The sequence below is a fragment of the Lactuca virosa genome, chromosome 2 (genome assembly GCF_052849685.1).
Source record: "Lactuca virosa cultivar CGN04683 chromosome 2, Lactuca_virosa_CGN04683_v6, whole genome shotgun sequence".
In the NCBI taxonomy this organism is placed as follows: domain Eukaryota; kingdom Viridiplantae; phylum Streptophyta; class Magnoliopsida; order Asterales; family Asteraceae; genus Lactuca; species Lactuca virosa.
In genome coordinates, this window is record NC_136427.1 from 262517318 (window position 1) to 262539461 (window position 22144).

The 22144-nt window shown below is 34.8% G+C and overlaps 1 protein-coding gene across 2 annotated transcripts; it reads left to right on the plus strand.

Moving 5' to 3' along the window:
• The first annotated feature begins 471 nt into the window (after positions 1-471).
• LOC145160959 (ubiquitin C-terminal hydrolase 13-like) lies at positions 472-10133 on the plus strand. Of its 2 annotated transcripts, none has more exons than XM_079080347.1 (31): positions 472-621; positions 981-1050; positions 1206-1353; positions 1472-1629; positions 1788-2053; positions 2134-2352; positions 2993-3101; positions 3171-3286; positions 3448-3546; positions 5596-5705; positions 5839-5913; positions 6006-6084; positions 6175-6321; positions 6407-6607; positions 6688-6810; positions 6897-6974; positions 7063-7151; positions 7228-7336; positions 7414-7482; positions 7569-7682; positions 7771-7826; positions 7909-8086; positions 8212-8313; positions 8402-8473; positions 8568-8633; positions 8721-8786; positions 8882-8965; positions 9042-9158; positions 9245-9319; positions 9409-9495; positions 9630-10133. In XM_079080347.1, the coding sequence occupies exons 1-31, from the start codon at positions 592-594 to the stop codon at positions 9669-9671; spliced, it is 3354 nt and encodes a 1117-aa protein (XP_078936473.1). In that variant the 5' UTR covers positions 472-591; the 3' UTR covers positions 9672-10133. The 2 variants fall into 2 exon arrangements, with proteins under 2 accessions (XP_078936473.1, XP_078936474.1); XM_079080348.1 differs by having other exon boundaries at positions 9045-9158.
• The last annotated feature ends 12011 nt before the right edge of the window (positions 10134-22144 follow it).

Genomic DNA, 22144 nt, shown 5'->3' on the forward strand with positions numbered 1-22144 from the left:
CAGACTACTGAGACGGTGGCAGATATCATCGCTATGTTTCGCGAAAGCGCTTTATTGGTTCCACAGTATGTGGCAGATGGGGAGATGGAGAAGGCGAGATATCATAATATGTTGAGGAGTGATATCAGATAGTTTGTGAGCATATCCAGTTGCAGGACACTGGATGACATGGTGGCAAGAGCCGGAGAGAGAGAGAGATTGACCTGGAGACGGAGAAGAAGAGGAAGTCGGATCAGGTTCAGAGTTCAGAGGGTTCGCCAAATTTTTTGCCCTATACCATGGCACATCCCAAATCCTTTTTAGAGAACATACCAATTTTTTCCAATTGACTTGTGTTATTTGGTACTTTTCTTTTTGAGAAAATTTTTAAACAACTAATTTGATGAAATTCACACTTTTTTAATAGGTTGTGTACCTCATGGATCCCGAAACTACCCTCTCCCTTGTTTCTAAAATCTAAACCCAGCCAAGACCCCATCCTCAATTATATATTTTTTTTCTTTCGGCCCACGATTTCTACAGAGCCCCTCAAAATTTCCTCCACCTCTCACCGCCGATTCGCTCACCAATTTCGACCACCAATCTCCGCCGATGACTCTGATGACTCCTCCTCCCATGGATGTAATAACAATCATTCTACAAACATATATACACGCACACACATAACCCGCTTCTTTCTCACTTATTGACACATATGCACGCGCAACAAACAGATACGTTTGTATCTGTATCTATATCTACTGTTTTTAAGTTTCGCTTGCTTCTTCATACTCACTTAATTGGGTTATCGAGTTGTGATCTCATAAACGATCTTTCTGAAATATGTTAAACATGATGTTAAGTGGCTTGAATTTCTTGTTTTCTCTCTTACGGTTTGGGGGAATTCTTAATTTCTAGGGTTTTGAATTCTGATTGATCCGAAACTTTTTAATAATTTATGCCAGATCCAATTCATTTATTTATCGAATTTAATTACGCAGGCAGAGGAGGACGAGATGCTAGTTCCACATTCTGATTTCGCTGCCACCGAAGGACCTCAACCAATGGAAGGTACTACACTCCATGTTACCAAATTCGTTACCTTTTTTTCAGAGTTTTTGTTGCAATGCCTTCGTTAATACATGGAATTTGATATAATGAATTGCAATTCTGTTTACTCCTTGTTTTTCCAACTTTATTAATAAGAGTTATATCTATTTTGTCAGTTGCACCAGCAGAAGCTGCCAATGCTGTCGAAGCACCAACTGTTGATGATCCACCATCAGCACGATTCACATGGACTATAGAAAATTTTTCGAGGTTGAGTAACAAAAAGTTGTACTCTGATGTTTTCTTTGTCGGAGGTTATAAATGGTATGCTGATCTGTAGCCTTCATCTTAGCTATTTATTGTCAATTTGCTGCATTCTTAATGTAAGACATGTGGTGATTGGTTTATAAGATTCTGCTCACATTGTGTTTTGCTTGGGCAGGCGAGTGCTCATATTTCCAAAAGGAAACAATGTTGACCATCTGTCAATGTACCTTGATGTTGCCGATTCATCAACATTGCCATATGGCTGGAGTAGATATGCTCAATTCAGCTTAGGGGTGGTTAATCAAGTTCATAATAAGTTATCGGTTAGAAAAGGTAAGCTTTTATTGGATTTTTCTATAAGAAACATACTTTCATAGACAAAGCACTTCGAGACTGGATACCCTTATGTTAGTAAAATACATATGTAAATGATGTCATCTTTTTATGCATAACATGGTTTGTGATATTTTGGGCATCTCCTCATTCGGCAGATACACAACACCAGTTCAATTCAAGAGAAAGTGATTGGGGTTTCACTTCATTTATGCCTCTAAGTGAGCTATATGACCCCACTAGAGGCTATCTTCTCAATGATAAATGTATAGTTGAAGCTGATGTGGCAGTCCGGAAAGTTGTTGATTACTGGTCACATGATTCAAAGAAGGAAACAGGTTATGTTGGCCTTAAGAATCAAGGCGCTACTTGCTATATGAACTCCCTGTTACAGACATTATATCATATCCCATATTTCAGGAAGGTTGGTGATCTTACTACATCACATAATGCACACTGATATCACTTGAAAGAAAACACTTACATTTGCTTTTCGATAATCAGGCTGTGTATCATATGCCAACAACTGAAAATGATATGCCATCAGGGAGCATTCCTCTGGCTTTGCAGAGTTTATTTTATAAGCTTCAATATAGTGACACAAGTGTCGCCACGAAAGAATTGACAAAGTCTTTTGGATGGGATACATACGACTCTTTTATGCAACACGATGTTCAAGAACTCAATCGAGTTCTTTGTGAGAAGCTTGAAGACAAAATGAAGGTATTATCAAACTTGAATATTGTTTACTTATCAACAATGTTTTAAAACCCGCTTTTTAGTTGACCTGGTGTGGTGACCGGCGGGTCAACCCGGTTTTGAATGTCATATATAATTAAATACAAGTTATCGGTCCTAATAAGTGATCAACAATGCACAACTAAGCGGTAGTTTACTTTCACAACATTAAATACTATTAATCTGTTATAAAACTCTAATAAAACAACCACGTATCCCTATTTTTTTTGGCCTACTCTTCTCACTTGCACTTTACAACTTAACTATGCACCTAATGAATCACAATTAAGTCCGAACCATTTTGTTCATGAACTTCACCTAAGAGGATAAATTTGGCTTTCGAGGTCAGACATATTGTTTTTTTACTTCAAAACAAATACATTTTTTTTTAAATTTTCAAATGGGGTGGGCAAAACTGGTTTAACTTGGTTTTTTTAGCGATTTTGGGTCACCGGTTAACCGGGTTTTTAAGAAACCCATTAGGTTCAATCCAAGTCAGAAATAGGCAAAAACGTTCATGATCGACCTGCTCTCTTCACCCGGTCACAGTCCAACCAGTTTGGCCGGTTTTAAAACATTGCTCATCAATAATATCCCTACTTATGCATACTTTTTATTAACACAGGGAACTGTTGTGGAGGGTACAATTCAACAGTTATTTGAAGGACATAATATGAACTATATTGAATGCATAAACGTCGACTACAAATCAACAAGAAAGGAGTCGTATTATGGTAAAAATCTTACTTACGATGATAATTTTTATATAGACATAATTTCTTGCTAATCTATATGTTATGTAGATCTTCAGCTTGATGTTAAAGGTTGCCGTGATGTCTATGCCTCTTTTGACAAGTATGTGGAAGTAGAAAGGCTTGAAGGTGACAACAGATATCATGCTGAACAACATGGGTTACAGGTTGGTGTATTAACTTAACTTATTCAAATGTACTTTTATCTGTAAAAATTCTAAGTTAAACATTTTATGCTTTTAGGTGACATTTTGTTTGTTTGAATGAAGTTTGATGTATGCTATTATCTTGGTTTTCACATGCAATGCTATGAATATGGTCTTTACAGGATGCAAAGAAGGGCGTATTGTTCATTGATTTCCCCCCTGTTCTTCAACTCCAGTTGAAACGTTTCGAATATGATTTTATGCGGGACACGATGGTGAAGGTTAGTTACTCAACTTATGTTCCTTTCATTTCACTCATCAAGTTATAATTGAATCATTTCACTGAACATTCATTGGTTATCAAAAAGATATCTTACAACTATCTTCGATTAATAATATATCATTTACCATACACTCAACCACGTAGTCTTGGATGGATTCGGTATGCTTTAGCTAACAAAGTTTCTTCATCGCTATGTCTTTAATATTATGTGATTATAATTCTCTATTAAGTGGCTTCTTGTTTTCTTCCCAAGTGTCAATGGTGTATAAGCCTATCTCTATGTCTCTACCATAGAACTGCGTTCTCGCATAAATATAGGACGAGTGTATCTACCTTCAATTTGTCATCCTTAACTTAAGTGGCGCTGAAGTAACATTCCAGGGACCAAAAGATTAGTCATGTTCTTTAGGATCACGTTTACCTCCAGACTTCAACGATTTAGGTGCTTCATGTGTGGCGTCTCCCTTGCATTAGCTCATCCGCAGTGGCGATTCTAGAATATAAAACCACATGTCGGTTTCAACCATACTGGTTTAAGAGAAAATCGAGTTCAATAAGACCTTATTCAACCAAAAAATAACCAGTTCAGTAGTGAGAGGATCGCTCTAATTGGTCTTTAATTTTTTTTTTTTTTGCTAAAACAACTTAAACTTGGGGTAAGCCGGTCTGAATCATGCCTCTAAAAGCTTCATGGTGTGGAAGAGTAAAAGAGACATCATATATTTATGTCAATGTGCGACTCATTCTTGCTACGAAATATGCTCCGCCTTCTATTTTCTATAGTCAATAACTCTTTTTTCCTTCTTTTTGTCAAAGATTATAAGGTAGGTTATAATTTTTTCTATACAAATTGTAAATAAATTTTAAAAATTAGGTGGGCACTAGGACCCACCTTCTTCATAACTTTGATTCGCCCCTGCTCCTCCGGCTATTAAGGCCTTGTACAGATTTACATCTCCTTGTAGGGCGTTTACCTTCTAACGGAACTCCTTCTGTAAGGCATTGATGAGCTCAAGGACTTCTTCTTTGATGACACTGATGGTCTCTTTCATTCCGTCACCGTTTGTCATTTATTGCATATTGATCAACGCTATCCTTCCCTTCAAGGATCTCATCAAGGTATATCTTCATCCTTGTTAGCTTATTTGAGAATAAGCTGGCCAAGGTATATACCGAACTGACTGATCCCTTATATTCTTGGATTTGGTCCTCCTCTCTTTGTCCTCACCTTCAACAACTATAAGGATGTTAGTAGCTTCATTTGTTCCTTATGTGGCCATAATCTCCGCTCACACAAACCTTTGCTCTGTACCACGTGTCACGGGATGACTTCTTCGACTAACCAATACTGTGTGCCACCTAGCTCACTTCTAGCTAAGTCAGGCAATTATGCTCTTTTGATAATAATAAGGATTTCAAAAACAAAAGATTATAACAAAGAAGGCTTCTATTACTACAAAGAACTTGATAGTTTACAAAGCTACTCTGTGTGATCTCTCGATGGTTTGGAGTGAGTTCCCTTACTTGTTATTGGTAACTTACACTTCTTCTCAGGAAGTTTCTAGACCTCCAAAAATAAACGACTTACATTTCTTCTCAGGTCATTTCTAGACCTCCATATTATACATGACTATTATGGAATATTCTTACATCCTCTATATTTATGTACAAGGTTCTGTACTATTCACGACCATTCTTGGACGTACTAAATTCAATTTAGGACGTTTTTGGGTCTTCCAAAATACTCTAGAATGCTCCATACTCTTCCAGGTCTTCCACTATGTTCTTAACCTTCCTAGGTTTTTCAGTTTGTTCCAAAACCTTCGAGATTCTTCCAGGACATTCTAAAACCTTCTAATATCTTCCAGGATGTTCTATAATCTCCGGGAGTATTCGTCCAGAGTCTTTTCGAACATATTTCTGATTGCTCCGGTGTTTTCCATGAGAGCTTTGTAAACTTCAAGAAGCTTTGTCCGTGACAAGAAGGTCAATTGCTAAACAATCATCTCATTTAGGATTTTCTAAGTAAAAATATTTTTCTATTCAGATAAATGATCGCTATGAATTCCCCTTGCAACTTGATCTTGATAGAGAAGATGGGAAATATTTATCACCCGAGGCAGACAGAAGTGTGCGCAACCTTTACACTCTTCACAGGTACTACTATCTATTTGCATATTTCAATATGTTAATAGAAACAAAATAGTCCCATGTCATTATTCTCTCATGTTTAGTTTCAATATTTTATGAATAACTTTTGGTCTAACCGTCCAACATTATCTTATTGCAGTGTATTGGTTCACAGTGGTGGGGTACATGGTGGACATTATTATGCCTACATCCGACCAACTCTTTCTGATCAATGGTCTGAACTCTAATTCCTTTACTTTTTATTTGTGTACTTGTATTTCTTTTCCATATCCATTCTTGGCATTACTTGAGTTAATTTGACTATAGGTTTAAATTCGATGACGAACGTGTAACCAAAGAAGACATGAAGAGGGCATTAGATGAGCAATATGGGGGAGAGGAGGAGGTGATCCGATAGATAACTTGTTATGATTTATATAAAAGTTGCTATCATGTTTTTATTAACTTAACTTCTGATTATATTTTTGTGTGACAGTTACCTCAAGCGAATCCTGGGTTCAATAACTCTCCATTTAAATTTACAAAGTATTCAAATGCATATATGCTTGTGTATATACGTGAAAGTGACAAGGAGAAAATAATCTGTAACGTGGATGAGAAGGATATAGCAGAGCACCTACGAGTAATATATTAATCTGTTGATATGAATTCTTTTTGTTCCTGTACCAAAATTTCAATAATAAACTTTCTCTCATCATCCTCTTCAGATAAGATTGAAGAAAGAACAAGAAGAAAAGGATCAAAAAAGAAAGGAGAAAGCAGAGGCACATTTATATACGATTATAAAGGTTGCTCGAGATGACGACCTTCGCCAACAGATAGGGAAAGATACATATTTTGATTTGGTGGATCATGACAAAGTTCACAGCTTCCGCATTCAAAAACAAATATCTTTCGCCCTTTTCAAGGTAAGATATCTAGTTATTTATTTATATTCATAACAGATGCAATAGCTCTTATCACTTATTCTGTTGGATTTCGTTTTCAGGAAGATGTGGCTAAGGAATTGGGTATACCAGTGCAATACCAACGTTTCTGGCTATGGGCAAAACGCCAAAATCACACTTACAGGCCAAATCGTCCATTGACACCTCAAGAAGAAGCTCAGTCTGTATGTAGTTGTTAATTAGTGTGCACATGCTTAATAGTATTAGTATTGATGGTGATTGACATGAGAAGTTTATGGTGTTGTTTTAGGTTGGACATTTGAGAGAGGTGTCAAATAAGGCTAACAATGCTGAGCTTAAGTTGTTCTTGGAAGTAGAAGTTGGACAGGTATACCTGGTCACAACTTGTTTTTTTTTTCAACTGTTGGTGGATGATATTGATTCAAAATCTCAAAATCTTTTTGTTTTCATTGCAGGATTTACGCCCAATTTCTCCACCCGAGAAGACTAAAGAGGAGATTCTACTTTTCTTCAAACTTTATGATCCCTTTAAGGAGGAACTTCGGTATCCATTATCTCTCTCTCTCTCTCTCTCTTTCTCTCTCTCTCTCTCATTAATCTGAAGCTCTTTTACATACCAGGTATGTTGGGAGGCTATTTGTGAAAGGCACTGGAAAACCAATAGAAATACTAGCAAAGCTCAATGAACTGGCTGGATTTGCACCTGATGAAGAAATTGAGCTATTTGAGGTTTATTTCTTATATAAAAATGTTACATTCTTCTGAATCATTTAAGTTGTTGCCTTCATATTCTTCCTTACATCCAGGAAATCAAATTTGAACCCAATGTTATGTGTGAACATATTGACAAGAAGCTAACTTTTCGGGGTAGTCAGGTATCTCATTATCAGTTGCAATCTTTCTGATATCATCATTGCACTTTCTTCCTTTCTTTAATCACCATTTTGTGATTGCTTTACAGCTTGAAGATGGGGACATCGTGTGCTTTCAGAAACCTCTTAAGGATGAACCAATTACAGAAACATATCGCTATCCTGATGTTCCATCTTTTCTTGAGTATGTTCACAATCGTCAGGTACACATCATATTACATGGGGCTCCTCATGAATTCTTTTTTTTAGATTTTTATTTTGTTGCATTATCTAATACTGGAAACTGCATAGGTTGTACGCTTTCGTTCACTGGAGAAGCCCAAGGATGATGAGTTTTCACTAGAATTGTGAGTTCATGTTATGGTGATTGAATTCATGAACCTGATTATTGTTTTTATTGACATGGTTGACTTTGTTGTTTCAATTCAGGTCAAAACTAAACAATTATGATGATGTGGTTGAAAGACTTGCTGGGCATCTAAACTTAGATGATCCATCTAAAATCAGGCTCACATCACACAACTGCTACTCTCAGCAACCTAAACCTCAGCCAATCAAATATCGTGGAGTTGAACATCTCTCAGACATGCTGGCCCACTACAATCAGGTTGCTTATTCATTGTTTTGACCTCTTAATTTTCTAATAGATAAATCAACTGAAATATATATATATATATATATATATATATATATATATATATATATATATTTTTGTTGTTGTTGTTGTTGCAGACTTCAGACATTTTGTATTATGAAGTATTGGATATCCCTCTGCCAGAATTACAAGGCCTGAAAACTCTGAAAGTTGCATTTCATCATGCTACAAAAGATGAAGCAAGTGCTGAGCTACAACATCCATCCTTTTTTCAGCTATTCTTTTTCAACTTTTTTCTGATTTGTTTATTTATAAACCAATTGTTAGGTGGTAATACATACTATTAGATTGCCAAAGCAAAGCACAGTAGGGGATGTAATCAATGATCTTAAGACAAAGGTATCTATCTATCTATTGTTCATAATTCATACTATAATCTAAACTTTTTAAAAGTTGTATATGGCTGGCTAACTGTTGAGTGTTTTGGAAGCAGGTTGAGCTGTCTAATCCTGATGCAGAGCTTCGATTACTTGAGGTTTTCTACCACAAAATCTACAAGGCATGTCATGTTTCCAAGTTCATTTTGGTTGTATGCAGCCAAATCATTAGAAAAACAATAACATGTTGGATGCTTTCATATATGCAGATATTCCCTCTGAATGAAAAAATCGAGAATATTAATGATCAATACTGGACTTTACGTGCTGAGGAGGTATGATATACTCTCATACTCATGTTTGGTTTATGTGATTTCAAATATTTATTTATTCATTTTGTTGAGGTTATGGGCATGGTTTGTTACTGCAGGTTCCAGAAGAAGAAAAGGAGCTGGGCCCACAGGATCGTCTGATCCATGTTTATCACTTCATGAAAGACACAGCTCAAAACCAGGTCAGGGTTTTCATGTTTTCTTGATTTAATAATACTAAATAGTTAAATACTAAAGATTTCATTCGTATCTCTACAGCAGGTCCAGAACTTTGGGGAACCCTTCTTCCTGGTGATTCGTGAGGGTGAGACATTAGCTGAAGTTAAACTACGGATACAGAAGAAGTTACAGGTTCCAGATGAGGAGTTTTCCAAGGTATATTATTTACATACATATTCTTTTCTCAAAAGAAAAAAAAAAAAAATTCAATTTCTGATTTTGATTTTTAACCAACCTATCAGTGGAAGTTTGCATTTCTGTCTTTGGGGCGTCCCACATACCTTCAGGACTCGGATATTGTCTCAAGTCGTTTTCAGGTATGTAAAGTTTTCCCTTCTCCCTTCCTTATTCAGAAAAATGTATTTAGTGTTTGTATGTATGTATTGAGAACAATATATGGTTTCAGAGAAGAGATGTTTATGGTGCTTGGGAACAATATCTTGGATTAGAACACTCTGACAATTCACCCAAGAGGTCATACGCTGCCAATCAGGTACTTCTACTACTACATCATATATATATGTATTTACATAATCTAATGATAATAATAAAAAACCATGTGAGAAAACAGAAGATGTAAAATTTGGAATGAAATGCTTTTTTTTTTTTTTTTTTTTTTTTTTGCAGAACCGACACACATTTGAGAAACCGGTTAGAATTTACAACTAAAAGAATGCAAGTAAGTTTTGTGAGTGGGGCATGCGACATGAAAAGGCAGCAAGAGAATGGAAGAAAGCATATAATGGTAGATGGTGTGTAATTCTTTGTGAAAAAAAGGCATATATATATATATATATATATATATATATATATATATATATATATATATATATATATATATATATTATACAAGACAAGTAAGTACAGTGCATTAGTGCATAGTCTGTTTGATTGTGTAGCGTCCTCTTTCCTTCGGGTGATGATGTGTAGTTTATTTTAGGTTTTATTTAATTAATATTTGTCATCCGAGTGTACCTACACCTACCTTAGACAGACAGTGAGAGCATGCATTGAGATTTTGGGTTGGTGGAGTTGTATAGAGGTATAGTTTGTGTTTCCCTTCGCTTCATCATTCTATCACACGATAACTAGAGATCACATTTCTGTGTAATGCTTATTTTCTTTTTACAACCCATTCTTCCTTTTTTTTTCCTGTATCATTTACTGCTTTGAATGTTTTGAAAGAGGGAATAAAATTTATAATTAGAAAATATCAGTGATGTGAACAAATTTATTTCTTAAATAAAAAATAATGAACAAATTTATTTCTTAAATAAAAAATAATGAGATTTCTTAAATATACATGAACAAATTTATTCCAAAAAAATCAATATACATGAACAAATTTATTTCTTAAATAAAAAATAATGAGATTGTAGGATCATCCAAACAAAAAAATTTCAAAATTAGCATAAGAAATAAGAAAACACTAATTTCAAAATTGTTTTTAAAATAATTTAAGAACAATATCCACGTTCTAGAATCATTCAAGCAAAAAAATAAAATAAAATAAAAAATTAGATAATTGTTTCAACTGGTTGTCTCGAACATTTTCAGGGGTTTAGCTACTCAATTTTTAAGTTCAATTGTTGTGAGTATACCTGACAATGGAACCAGTTTGAAACAAATCAATCTTAATCCAAACCGTTTATCAAATTTTAAAAATATGATCCAAACCTGTTCCAAAGATTTTGAATAATCAAACTAATACCCTTATTCCAATTGATAGATGGTTTTATTGATATATAAATAATCAAACTAATACCCTTATTCCAATTGATAGATGGTTTTATTGATATATAAATGACGTGGACGATTGCTTGATGAAATATAAATGGAATGACACCATGATTTTCTTGAAAAAAAACTGGAAGTCTGGATGTTTCCTCGAGCCCTAGGTAAACAAGGTTTGACCTTTTGCCTCTTCCTTTTGGAATTTCGATTGAAATTAAAAATAAAAGATAAAAAATAAATATATAATTTGAAATTTTATACGGGACGAGGTATAAATTGAATGGATCAATCCATATTTGACGCTTTTAATAAAAAGGTTAGTGAGTATGAAACTATGGATCATTAACGAGTAAATGAATGAAAAACTATGTTCCAAACCCATATTTCATTGTTGCTCTTTGGGTTAGAATTTTTCTAATTGTACTCAGTGAGTTAATATACTTTCTTTTGCTTCTCATAACACCACTGGAGTAGATTACAATCAGATAATTTTGTTTTATCTCTTGTCACAGTGGACGTCATGTCGGCACAATATAGTTTGTACATGAACAAGTTACGTTATTGGACGCCACAATGGATGTCACGCTGGGATTCTGAAACCATCCAAATGGTGTAATGAGAACCTAAAAAATTGTTTATTGGTTTATTGAGTACAGTAAAAGATAACCTAAAAAATAAATTGAATACCATTCACAATAACTTTTAGACAAAATTGCAAAAATGGTCTCTGTGGTATGCATTTTTTTTGGGGGTTTCAGTCCAAACCTGGACTTTTTTGGATTCATGGTCCTTTTGGCCTAGTTTGTACGTAGAATTGGTCCCCCGACTTAACTTCCGTTAAGTTGTTGCTGTTAACCCCTTATGTGCGAGAGTATATTTGTCTTTTCACTTATAAAGGATCATTTTTGCACCTAAAAAAATATATCCTTATTTTTTAAAAAAAAATTAATACCTATTTATTTATTTTAATAACTAAAGAATAAAATATCTCTCTCCACCATTGACCCAAGATTTCTGGGTTTTCAAGAACTCAAGAACAAACACTTATTTTCATTTATGGAGCAACCTACCACACTCTTTCTCCACCAACGCATTAGAAAACATCCAGATATCAGCTTCGTTGAAGCCGGTGGCAGAGATGAAATCCATTATTTCTTTTCAGAGCCAGAGAGCCACATCACCACCATGATCATTCATCAGAGGCTATTGACGGTCGACTGATGTTGCACCTTGGTCCTTCCGGTTTGCTACTGCCGGCGATGAGGAGTAGAACCACAAAGGGGTTCTCCAAAGATCGGTTGTCCCCTCCACCTTTGCCTGTCGACACCACAACAAAACACCCCCTGAAGTCGCCGATCTGCCTTGCCTCTTCCCCTTTCGTGTTTTCGGCTGATCGGACCAGAAAAGAACAGCCAAAAGGCCGCCAGAGCAGATGGATTCACGTCTCCACCTTGCTTCTTAAATCTTCGCCGCCAGGAACATCATCTCCATTGTGTATATGAAATCGTCGTTATTGTAGATTAGTATAATTTATTCTTAAATCATGTTTTATGCATCTGGAATCGATTCAACCCATCATCACCATTATGTAACTGAAGTTGAAGGATCATCTCCCTATTCGATTTCACCTTCTACCATCTATTCACAACAAACAGGTCTTGTAAGATTATGCTATTTTTGTTTTACTGTTACTTGAATTTAGCGAACATAAGATTGTCATTTATGTTCTTGTGTACCAGAAATCGCACACAGTTAGGGTACATAGTCGAAATAAGTGTGTGTGTGTGTGTGTTCATAGCATCTGATACAAGGAATAACAATGGTGAATTGTTGGTTGGAGGCTCATGTTTGGGATTAGGTGCAACAATGGCAACATCACCATTGTTAACTTTCAAAGATAGAGCTCACAGGTTCAATTTCCCCTGAGTTTTCTGCTTTGAAATTGCTTCAAATACTCGTCCTTGTTAACAACAATCTCACTGGAACGATTCCAGAAGAGCTCACCACTCTTCCTGCTGTTATGGAATCAGATCTCACCTCAACAAGAAAAAAAGGGAGTATGTAATGTTTTGGGTTGAGAGAGAGAGCTTTTTTATTTTTTAATTATTAAAATAAATAAATGGGTATTAAGGGATATATTTTTTTAGGTGCAAAAATGATCATTTATAAGTGAAAAGACAAATATACCTTCGCACATGAGGGGTTAACAGCAACAACTTAACAGAAGTTAAGTCGGGGACCAATTCTACGTACAAACTAGGCCAAAAGGACCATGAATCCAAAAAAGTCCAGGTTTGGACTGAAACCCCAAAAAAATGCATACCACAGGGATCATTTTTACAATTTTGTCTAACTTTTATAACATCCTTTTCAATATTATGAAAACGTTGAAACAATTTTTGATGACTTTTGTAACTATAAGTAATTTTTTTGTAATCGTAACCATTTATATTTTGATCTAACGACTGAGATTGAAGTTCATCAGTTTGATTGTATAATCCGTTCAGTTTCAAATTTGTACTACTGGTATGGACACAAAGTATGGAGTATGGACACAAAGTATACCCTTCAATCTACATAGGCCTACCCTGAGCAAGTTTACTTTTCATATTGTGTAGGATATCCATGGACACGCCAATGCACCCATGACCTATCTACCTTTACCAAGCTTACCTTTCATCTAAAACACTTACAAATTTGTCTTTTCCTTATACAAATGTCAACACCTATGTAATGTTGTGAATAATATTATTTACCAACTCAAGGCATATCTCAATACAAACTCTCGAAAATTAGTGTTACCTTCAATTGTTTTAGTAATGCTTACGTTAAGCGTGGGATTTAAAATAGCGGGATATATAAATTTAGGCCCCGTTTGATACGCATCTTTACAGGTCCAGACAGATCTTTCTGGCTGAATGGACCGGAAGGACTGTTTGATTTGCACAAAAAAAATGGGTCTTTCCCGGTAAGATATGTCTTTCGCAGAAAGCCCCAAAATCATATCTTTCTGGCTGAATGGGCTGGAAAGCCAATTATGCACCAAACCTCGCATCTTTCTTTCTTTCTTGGATTATTAATTTTTTTAAATAACTTTTTTTAAATTTATTTTTTATTGAATTATTACTTTTCTAATGTATTATTTTATATTAAGAAATATTATTTTAATATATAATATTTATGTATTAATAAATATTATTTTATTGGATTATTAATTTCTTTTAAATAATTCTTTTTTGGATTAATTCTTTTTATTGGATTATTATATATTCATAAATATTATTTATAATATATAATATTTATATATTAATAAATACTACCTTATTGGATTATTGATTTCTTTTAGTTAATTTTTTTAATTCATTTTTATTGGATTAATTCTTTTTTTTTGGACAACACCACAATCATCCTAATTTATTTTAAAAAATCTCATCCATCACACCAGTATCGGACATGAACCGAGTCATTTTTCATCATTCAACACAGTCAATTAGATGTACAATCAAACAACATGGTTTCTTTCCCAGTCAGAAAACTTTCCCAGACAGCACTTTACCATACAACACTTTCCCAGAAAGAAACTATTAAACGGGACCTTACTTGCAAATCTTAAAATATTATATTGATTTATCCATTACATCTTTAACTACTTTATTCAGTTTGAAGGTACTTTGATATTATGTTAACTTATTCGACATTATAAATGTTCGTTTAATACTATAGACCTAATAGAATTATACACAACAACAACAGACCTAAGAATCCCATTAAAATAGAGTACTAGATGGTAGGTAGATGTCGACAGTCATGTCTCTATAAAAGAAATAACAAGTGCGCCACATAAATTGTTAGTTTTTACATATAAAATTCCATCTTCTCATAAGTATGAAACAATATTCTAATAATATCCTAATCTTATCTAGCAATATAATTTATTAGTTTTTTTGGTATAAAATTCATTCATCTCATGACCGTATATTTTACAAAATCTATAGAAGAACTTTGACTTTAACTACCACTTTTGTAAATAAAATAAGGACAAACGTCTAAATTTCTTTAAACGGGTTCAATAAATTTGAAGTCACGTTTTACCACCAAATTCAAAAATTATAATAAAACATAACTTTTGCGAGAGAAATATTTATTCTAAAATCAAATTTAAGTTTGTGATTAATTTTCAAACACAACTTAAAAAGTATCTTAAATCTTAAAATAAGTATGAAATTAGAGCCTTGTCATCTTTGCCAAACTTTCCACCAAATTTCGAAACATACCATTTCGTGTCACTTGGCTTCACCCCATCAACAAGAACATTGTGCCTAGTGTGGGACAAAACATACACTCTCTCTTACAAATATAAATTCAAGAGACTCCTATGAACTTAATGATTTCAAACATATAGTGTGTGGGCATATAAACAAATCGAACAATCATCATTTTAGAATTTTGTATTATACATCACCTTTCTTTCTTAGACTCGAAAAAAATGTAACGATGGTAAAAGTTTCTAGTTATTCTAACCAAATCATACCAAGTCCAACATATTTGAGATTGAAAGAAGGCACATTACATAATTTGATTCATATCTTTTTATTTGAGAACAATATTTGTAAGAATGATATGTGATTGCAACATCTAATAATCTAGAAATATATCATATAGATATGGAAACCGAAACCTCTAAACGGAGATTTAGAAGTATAAATGTACATTGAACATCCTAATGGCTATATTGGCCAAGGAAAAGAAGCAAAAATATGTAAAATTGAGAAGTTAGTATGTGACTTGTAGCAAATTTTAAAACAATGGTATCAAAAGTTTGAATATGTCATGTTAGAGTATAAATCTAACTCTAATATCTATATGGGAATTGTTTGGATTGACTTCACTAATCATTTGGATTCAGGATCCTCAACAGATATCAGAGCTTCTAGTTTTTCATTGGAGTGAATTTGGGGCTTTTGTTACTTCTAGTATTTTTTTTGGTGATGCATGCCAAGTGTTCAATAATAAAATGGTTGACTTGTCTAAGAGTAATATTTTGGCTATTGATTATCGTCATCATATGTTAATGGCTTTTATGATATTTCGGGCTCCACTCTTCATTATGAAAAATTGAATATGGGTGGTTATTTTTGGTCCATGGAAATTGGAGATGAGATACTGGCATTTAAACATCTACAATTAGCCGTGACAGAGAATGTGATTGACAAAATTTGTAAAGTAACCAATGCCGAGGGTATTTGGTATAAGCTCAAAGAATCTTATTTGAAGATGTCACTTATTGACAAGCTAGATTCTCTGTAGTAGTTGAGGGAGGGATCAAGTAGGAAGAATCATTTGGCGACATTTGATGATTTGCTATAAGATCATTACACTATCTGATGGAATATTTACATCCTCGATGAGTATTTGACGATGTAGATGTGTGTATTTAGTGATGGTTTTCTTGATAACGGTATGTGTTGGTGATTTTAGCGTTATCAACATATTTTGGTGTAATTATTATTAATAATGAGATAGACCGAGTTTCATTTACTAAATGAGCTTGGAGGTGCGGGGTACACACTCGGTGTGCTAAATATGAACTTGGGAATATGAGGGTTCGGGGGCAACGCCTCTGGGTGCAGGGTTCCAAGGGGCTGCAGCCCCTTGGTGGGCTTTAGGGGCAGCGCCCCTATCAGGGTCCAAGGGGAAGAGCCCCTGGCGGTGGTTCCGCTGTGACATCACTGTGATGTCAGGATCGGTTATGACTTATAACCATATATCCAACCACTTGTTTGGCGCCAAAATTGCATGTAACTATCACCAACTATTTTTCCCTCTTGTATAAGAACATACTGCATGTTCGAGAAAACAGGTCACAAACTTACTCTCAAAAATCATACTTTTGGTTCTCTCTATCTCCAAAGAACACAAACAGCAAGGTATATTTTTTTGTGTTTCGAATTTGGAAGTGACCTGATTTCTAAATTGCATTTCTTGGATTATCCCAAATCAAATTTTGTGATACCCCATGCATAAGGGTCGAAATCATAGATTTTGGAAAGTGATTGCAATCACGACCCAAAATTTATCTAAGTTAATTGATATTCTAAGACCCCAAAATCTTACAGTATGAATGGGGTTTGAACGGCTATGTGGACGCATATCAAAATACCACCTCTAAGCAAATTTTGATCTTCATTTTATATGGATGTAGATTCAAAACTCGTCTCAACACTTAACAACACTACAAAATGTTTTTCAAAAGAATTTAAACATAAAGCATATTTTTTTTTTCAAAAATAGGCAAATCAAAATGTTTTTTTTTCTTCTAGAAATTGAAATGAAATCGCCAAATCTGAATAAGAAAGCTAAGTATCTGTTTCTAATCGTTTGGCAGAACATAGTTAGTTACTTAGAGGAGTGGAAACGACCTTGACGTTTGAGAGATCGATGCCTTGGAAATTGGAATTTGGAAGTCGAATCCCGTTGACTCCCTCTTACCTGGCACCTAGAATATTAGCTTAACTAGCATATTTCTAACATAGCATGGTAAAAAAATAGGATTTCAATATATACCCATAATAACAACTCCTAATTATGGGCTACTAGGCATTTAGAGGTTCGAGATAGTAGTCCAAATTGCCCCTGACCCATGGGCAAACACTGCATAATGCTTTGACACAACCATTTGAGAAATTAGGAAATTATCAGAAGAATTTTGGACAACTCAAAATTGCCACATGCTATAGTCATTTGTTGGCTTCTTAAAATAACCATGTTTTGAATATTGTGAATCATACCGGATTCACCACTTGTTAGACCATCCACATCAGTACAAGACTACTGATCTTTCAGTTGTACCACATTAGCTTTTACAGTTACCACTCATATCAGTGCAATACCAATACTTTTTCAAAATGAACCCCACTAATACATCAACAACTAATTTATAATTTTAATATATATATATATATATATATATATATATATATATATATATATATATATATAATAGATTAGAATTACTATATATTATATATGCGTGTGTGTGGTATAACATAATACACATAAAACTACAAATCATAAATCATAAAGCAAAGAATGGTACCGTTTTTTTAGAATGGCAAAAATTATAATAAACTAGCAAGAAGCTAGAAAAAAAATCACATGACAATCGTAGCTGAAGCGGGATTATGAAGCCAAGCAGTGCAACCTAACTTAGCTTTACTACATATACTAGAGATCCAAAAGAAAGCCTTATCTACGACATTATCAAATAATAAATACTTTTTGGGATAGCCGTTCCAAAGATGGTGGAATTTCGAAAATTTCAAATGCACCAAAACGTAGTCAACACAACTACATCAAAGACCTTTCTTTGTCCTCCCCTAAGATTCACGACATCAGAATAGGAAAGTAAAGACTACACATAAATCTGATCCGGAAGACGTAGACCCCACCAAATAGCAATACGACTCCATATATCCATAATATCAGAACATCCAAAAAAAGATGATTAATAGTCACCACTGCACGAGAACAAATCAGACACATGAACGTTGCCACTGTAATACCTCTAGAAGATAATCTCTCTCTCTCTCTCTCTCTCTCTCTCTCTCTCTCTCGGGGGAATGCTCTGAAGCTGCAACTTCCAAATTAGAATATTGAGTTTAATGGGAACCCAATTATTCCATCTAGTGACCATATCACCTAAAGTAATCAAACCACTATCCAGATAAGAACAAGTTGAATAAATTGAGAAGATGTCAGAGATATCTAAATACCATCCCAATCTGTCTGGGATTACAGAAAGTTGAACACCCTGCATCAGATTTAGAAAAGAATCCCACTAGGTCTGCTCAATACCTCCCATGGGCAACCATCTAAAATGATGCAAATTCCAGTCAAAGGAAATACAGTCTTTGACTGTAGAAGTACGGTGGTTATCTAAAGCGAAAACCCTATGAAAAGAAACAGCAAGTGGAAGATCTCCCAACCAAACAAGAATGGTCCCACCTAGTTATGGTTGCAAGGCTTTCTATGATAACTTAGCCAATATGGTTTTCAAACATTGTACATGTGGATTCTGCAATGTAATTGAAAGCACCGTTGTGGCTACTCTTAGTCACTTTGTTTCCACATGATGTGATTTTTGACTTAAACGACCACTTGGTATGGCCACCTGAAGTAGTGGCCAAATAGCCATTTTCTAATGAGTTTACTTTAAATGACAAATTTAGGTCATTTGTTGGGCACTTTCTTCCTACTTTATCTCTAACGATTTCTTTGAACATAAAGGTTTTGTTGCTTCATTTTGGTTATTTTGTAAGTGATTTGTAACCTCCATTTGATTGTTAATTAATAATGCAAGGCGGCTGGTCCTCTCAATGACTTTACACAATCACCTAATTGTGAAACCATGTTAAATGCCGATGTCTCATAACTTTATTTGTTTGCTATATCTCGGTATGTTTTGCTTTCACTAGTAGACATTCTTATTGCATTTTCACATCCTAATTTGTTATCTATTTTGTTGTTGAGTTTTACATTTGTTTGTGAGACAAAATGTTTGATACATTTTGGGATATGTTTGAATTGCAATTGGTAGTCATCTGGATCCGTCGTAAAATTCTAAAAAGAAAAGACGTGACAAAATGACATAGTGCTAGGGATTCGTGATTTAAAAAAATAGAACCAAGAAAGTATATTGAAGTTAATTAAAACTAAATCTATTGATGTCATTTCCATGAGAAAGTCAAGTCTGTAAACTAGACAAGAAAAGATAGACTAATATTTGAATATTGGATATGTATTGTTGTATATATAAGATCCTTTATCTTAGGATCTACAGTTTTAATCCTTTCTATATATATTGAGATCAATACCCAAAGAGTTATTCACGCCAAATACATCTATTTTCACTTGGTATCAGAGCATGATCCACCTACTTCAAAACCCTAAACCCATATCCGACTTTGTTGGTCTCCTTTCAAAGAGTCTTTCTCATCTTCTACAATGTCTGCACCTATGACATCATCCACCATTGCTACTGCCATATCGTGCAAATTAACCCACACTAATTTCTTGTTATGGAAGGAATAAGTCACTCATATCTTACGAGGTGTCCATCTTTTTGGTCATCTCGATGACACTACGCCAACACCTCCTGCCACAATGACTACAGGAACTAGCACTGTTGGAAAAGAAGCTACCAAAATTCCAAAAGAATCACCCAATCCAGCCTATGAAACGTAGGTAATTTTTGATTAGACTTTGATTTGAGGTCTCTTATCCTCCACGGCTAAGGAAGTTCCTCATCAACTAATTCGTTGCATCAACACGGCTCAACAGTTGTGGACAACACTCCACATAATGTTCCCAGCACAACATCAAGGAAATTCAATCCGAATTCGCACACAACTCTCAACTACAAAGAAGGGAGACATGAGTGTAACTGAATACTATTAGAAAATGACTGGTTTTACTGATACAATGGTAAACATTGGTCAACCGATGAATGATGAATAAGTAATTGGTTATATGTTAGCATGCTTAGGACTGGGGCATGGTGATCTGTTCACCGAAATTATTGTACTAAGAAACAAGCGTAAGGTAACTCTTCCCGAATTTTATTCTTATCTGATTCCTCATGAGGCCTAAGCCACTTCTATGGGAAATATAATTAACTTCACATCATCTGCCAATAATGTCTCTCGCCAAGAATCAAACAACAACAATAGTACCCCATGTCGAAATTACAATAATAACAATGGCTACAACAACTCTAACAATCATCAACTAGGAAACTACCATGGCGGAGGTGGTCGTGGACGAGGTTGAAACAGTGGTGGACCACGTTGTTAAGTTTGTGGTATACCAGGTTATTCTGCGTTAATTTACAAAATTCGTTTCAACCACACTTATCAATCTAAAAAATATTGTAGTGGAAACAATGTGACTTCGACAGGATATAATTCTGACACAAGCTGGTACCTTGATACAGGAGCAACCGATCATCTAACCAATGATCTTAATCACTCACTCTACAAGATCACTACCATGGAAAAGATCAAGTCCAAGTAGCCAATGGTGCAAGTTTGTCTATTTCACATATTGGTCATTCTATAATTCTCGGTTTAAGTCGACCTTTTTCTCTTAAAAACATCTTATGTGTTCCTCACATTAACAAACATCTCTTATATTCTCAAAGACTTGTGTCTGATTATAATGTGTTCATTGAACTTTATCCTTATGTTTTTTTTTGTTAAGGAAACTGCCACGAAGAAAACACTTCTACTCGGTAGAAGCAAATAAGGTCTATATCTTGTGCCTGTCAGTCGCTCTAGAAGTCCAACTCATCATGCTTCGTCAAGTGTCAAGGTCTCCACATCGCAGTGACATCAACGTTTTGGTCACCCTACTTCAACAATTGTCAAGACATTTTTGAATTCTAATGAATTAGGTTGTCCTTTTAGCAGCGAGTCGTTTGTTTGTGATGCATGTCAACGTGAAAAGAGTCATCAACTTCCTTATAATAGTTATGTTTGTGTCACCTCCTTTCCTCTTGAGCTTGTTCATACTGATGTTTAGGGACCTATTCAAGTGTTTAGCGGAGGTTTTAGATATTATGGATGATTTTAGTCGATACACTTGGATCTATATTATTCAACATAAATATGATGTTGAACAAGTATTTTATATGTTTCAAAATCATGTTGAGTGAATCTTGAATGCAGAAATTCGTGGTGTACAATCTGCTTGGGGTGGTGAGTATCAGAGATTTCACAAATATTTTCAACAAAATGGAATTGCTCATCGTGTTTTATGTCCCCGCAAATCACAACAAAACGGAGTGGCTGAACGTAAACATCATCACATAGTTGAAAAAGGTTTATCTCTTCTTGCACAATCATCTCTCCCTCTATTTTTTTGGGACGAAACCTTTTTGATCGCTTGTTATCTTATAAATCGCATGCATAGTCGTACCACGATAACTATTACACCCATCACACATCTCTTCAACATAATTCCTGATTATTCATTTCTTCGTGTTTTTGGTTGTACATGTTGGACAAGTCTCCGAAAATACAATACTCATAAAATCACTTTTTGGTCTAAGTTGTGTGTTTCCTTGGTTACAGTTCCATTCACGAGGGCTACACGTGTTTGGATAGAACTAGTGGTCACATATATATTTCTCGAGATGTTATTTTTGATGAATCACGTTTCCCATTTGCAACTACAAATTGTTTAGTTACACCATCTTATATGTCTGAAGTCACTTCTTTCCCAAAAACAGAACCGACAATTATAAATGATCATATGCGAAATTATGAACTTATCTCTTTTGTTAGCTAATGATTCTAATGCAACTGCATCTCCTCTTCCCTCGATGCCATCAATAACACCACTTCCACTGG

What these genes read in the sequence shown, in the direction of transcription:
- LOC145160959 (XM_079080347.1), top strand. Translation starts at nt 592, where the DNA reads ATGACTCTGATGACTCCTCCTCCCATGGAT. An exon ending in TCTACCACAAAATCTACAAG is followed by an intron (nt 8,634 to 8,720) that starts GCATGTCATGTT and finishes TCATATATGCAG; the next exon opens with ATATTCCCTCTGAATGAAAA. An exon ending in TTGTCTCAAGTCGTTTTCAG is followed by an intron (nt 9,320 to 9,408) that starts GTATGTAAAGTT and finishes ATATGGTTTCAG; the next exon opens with AGAAGAGATGTTTATGGTGC.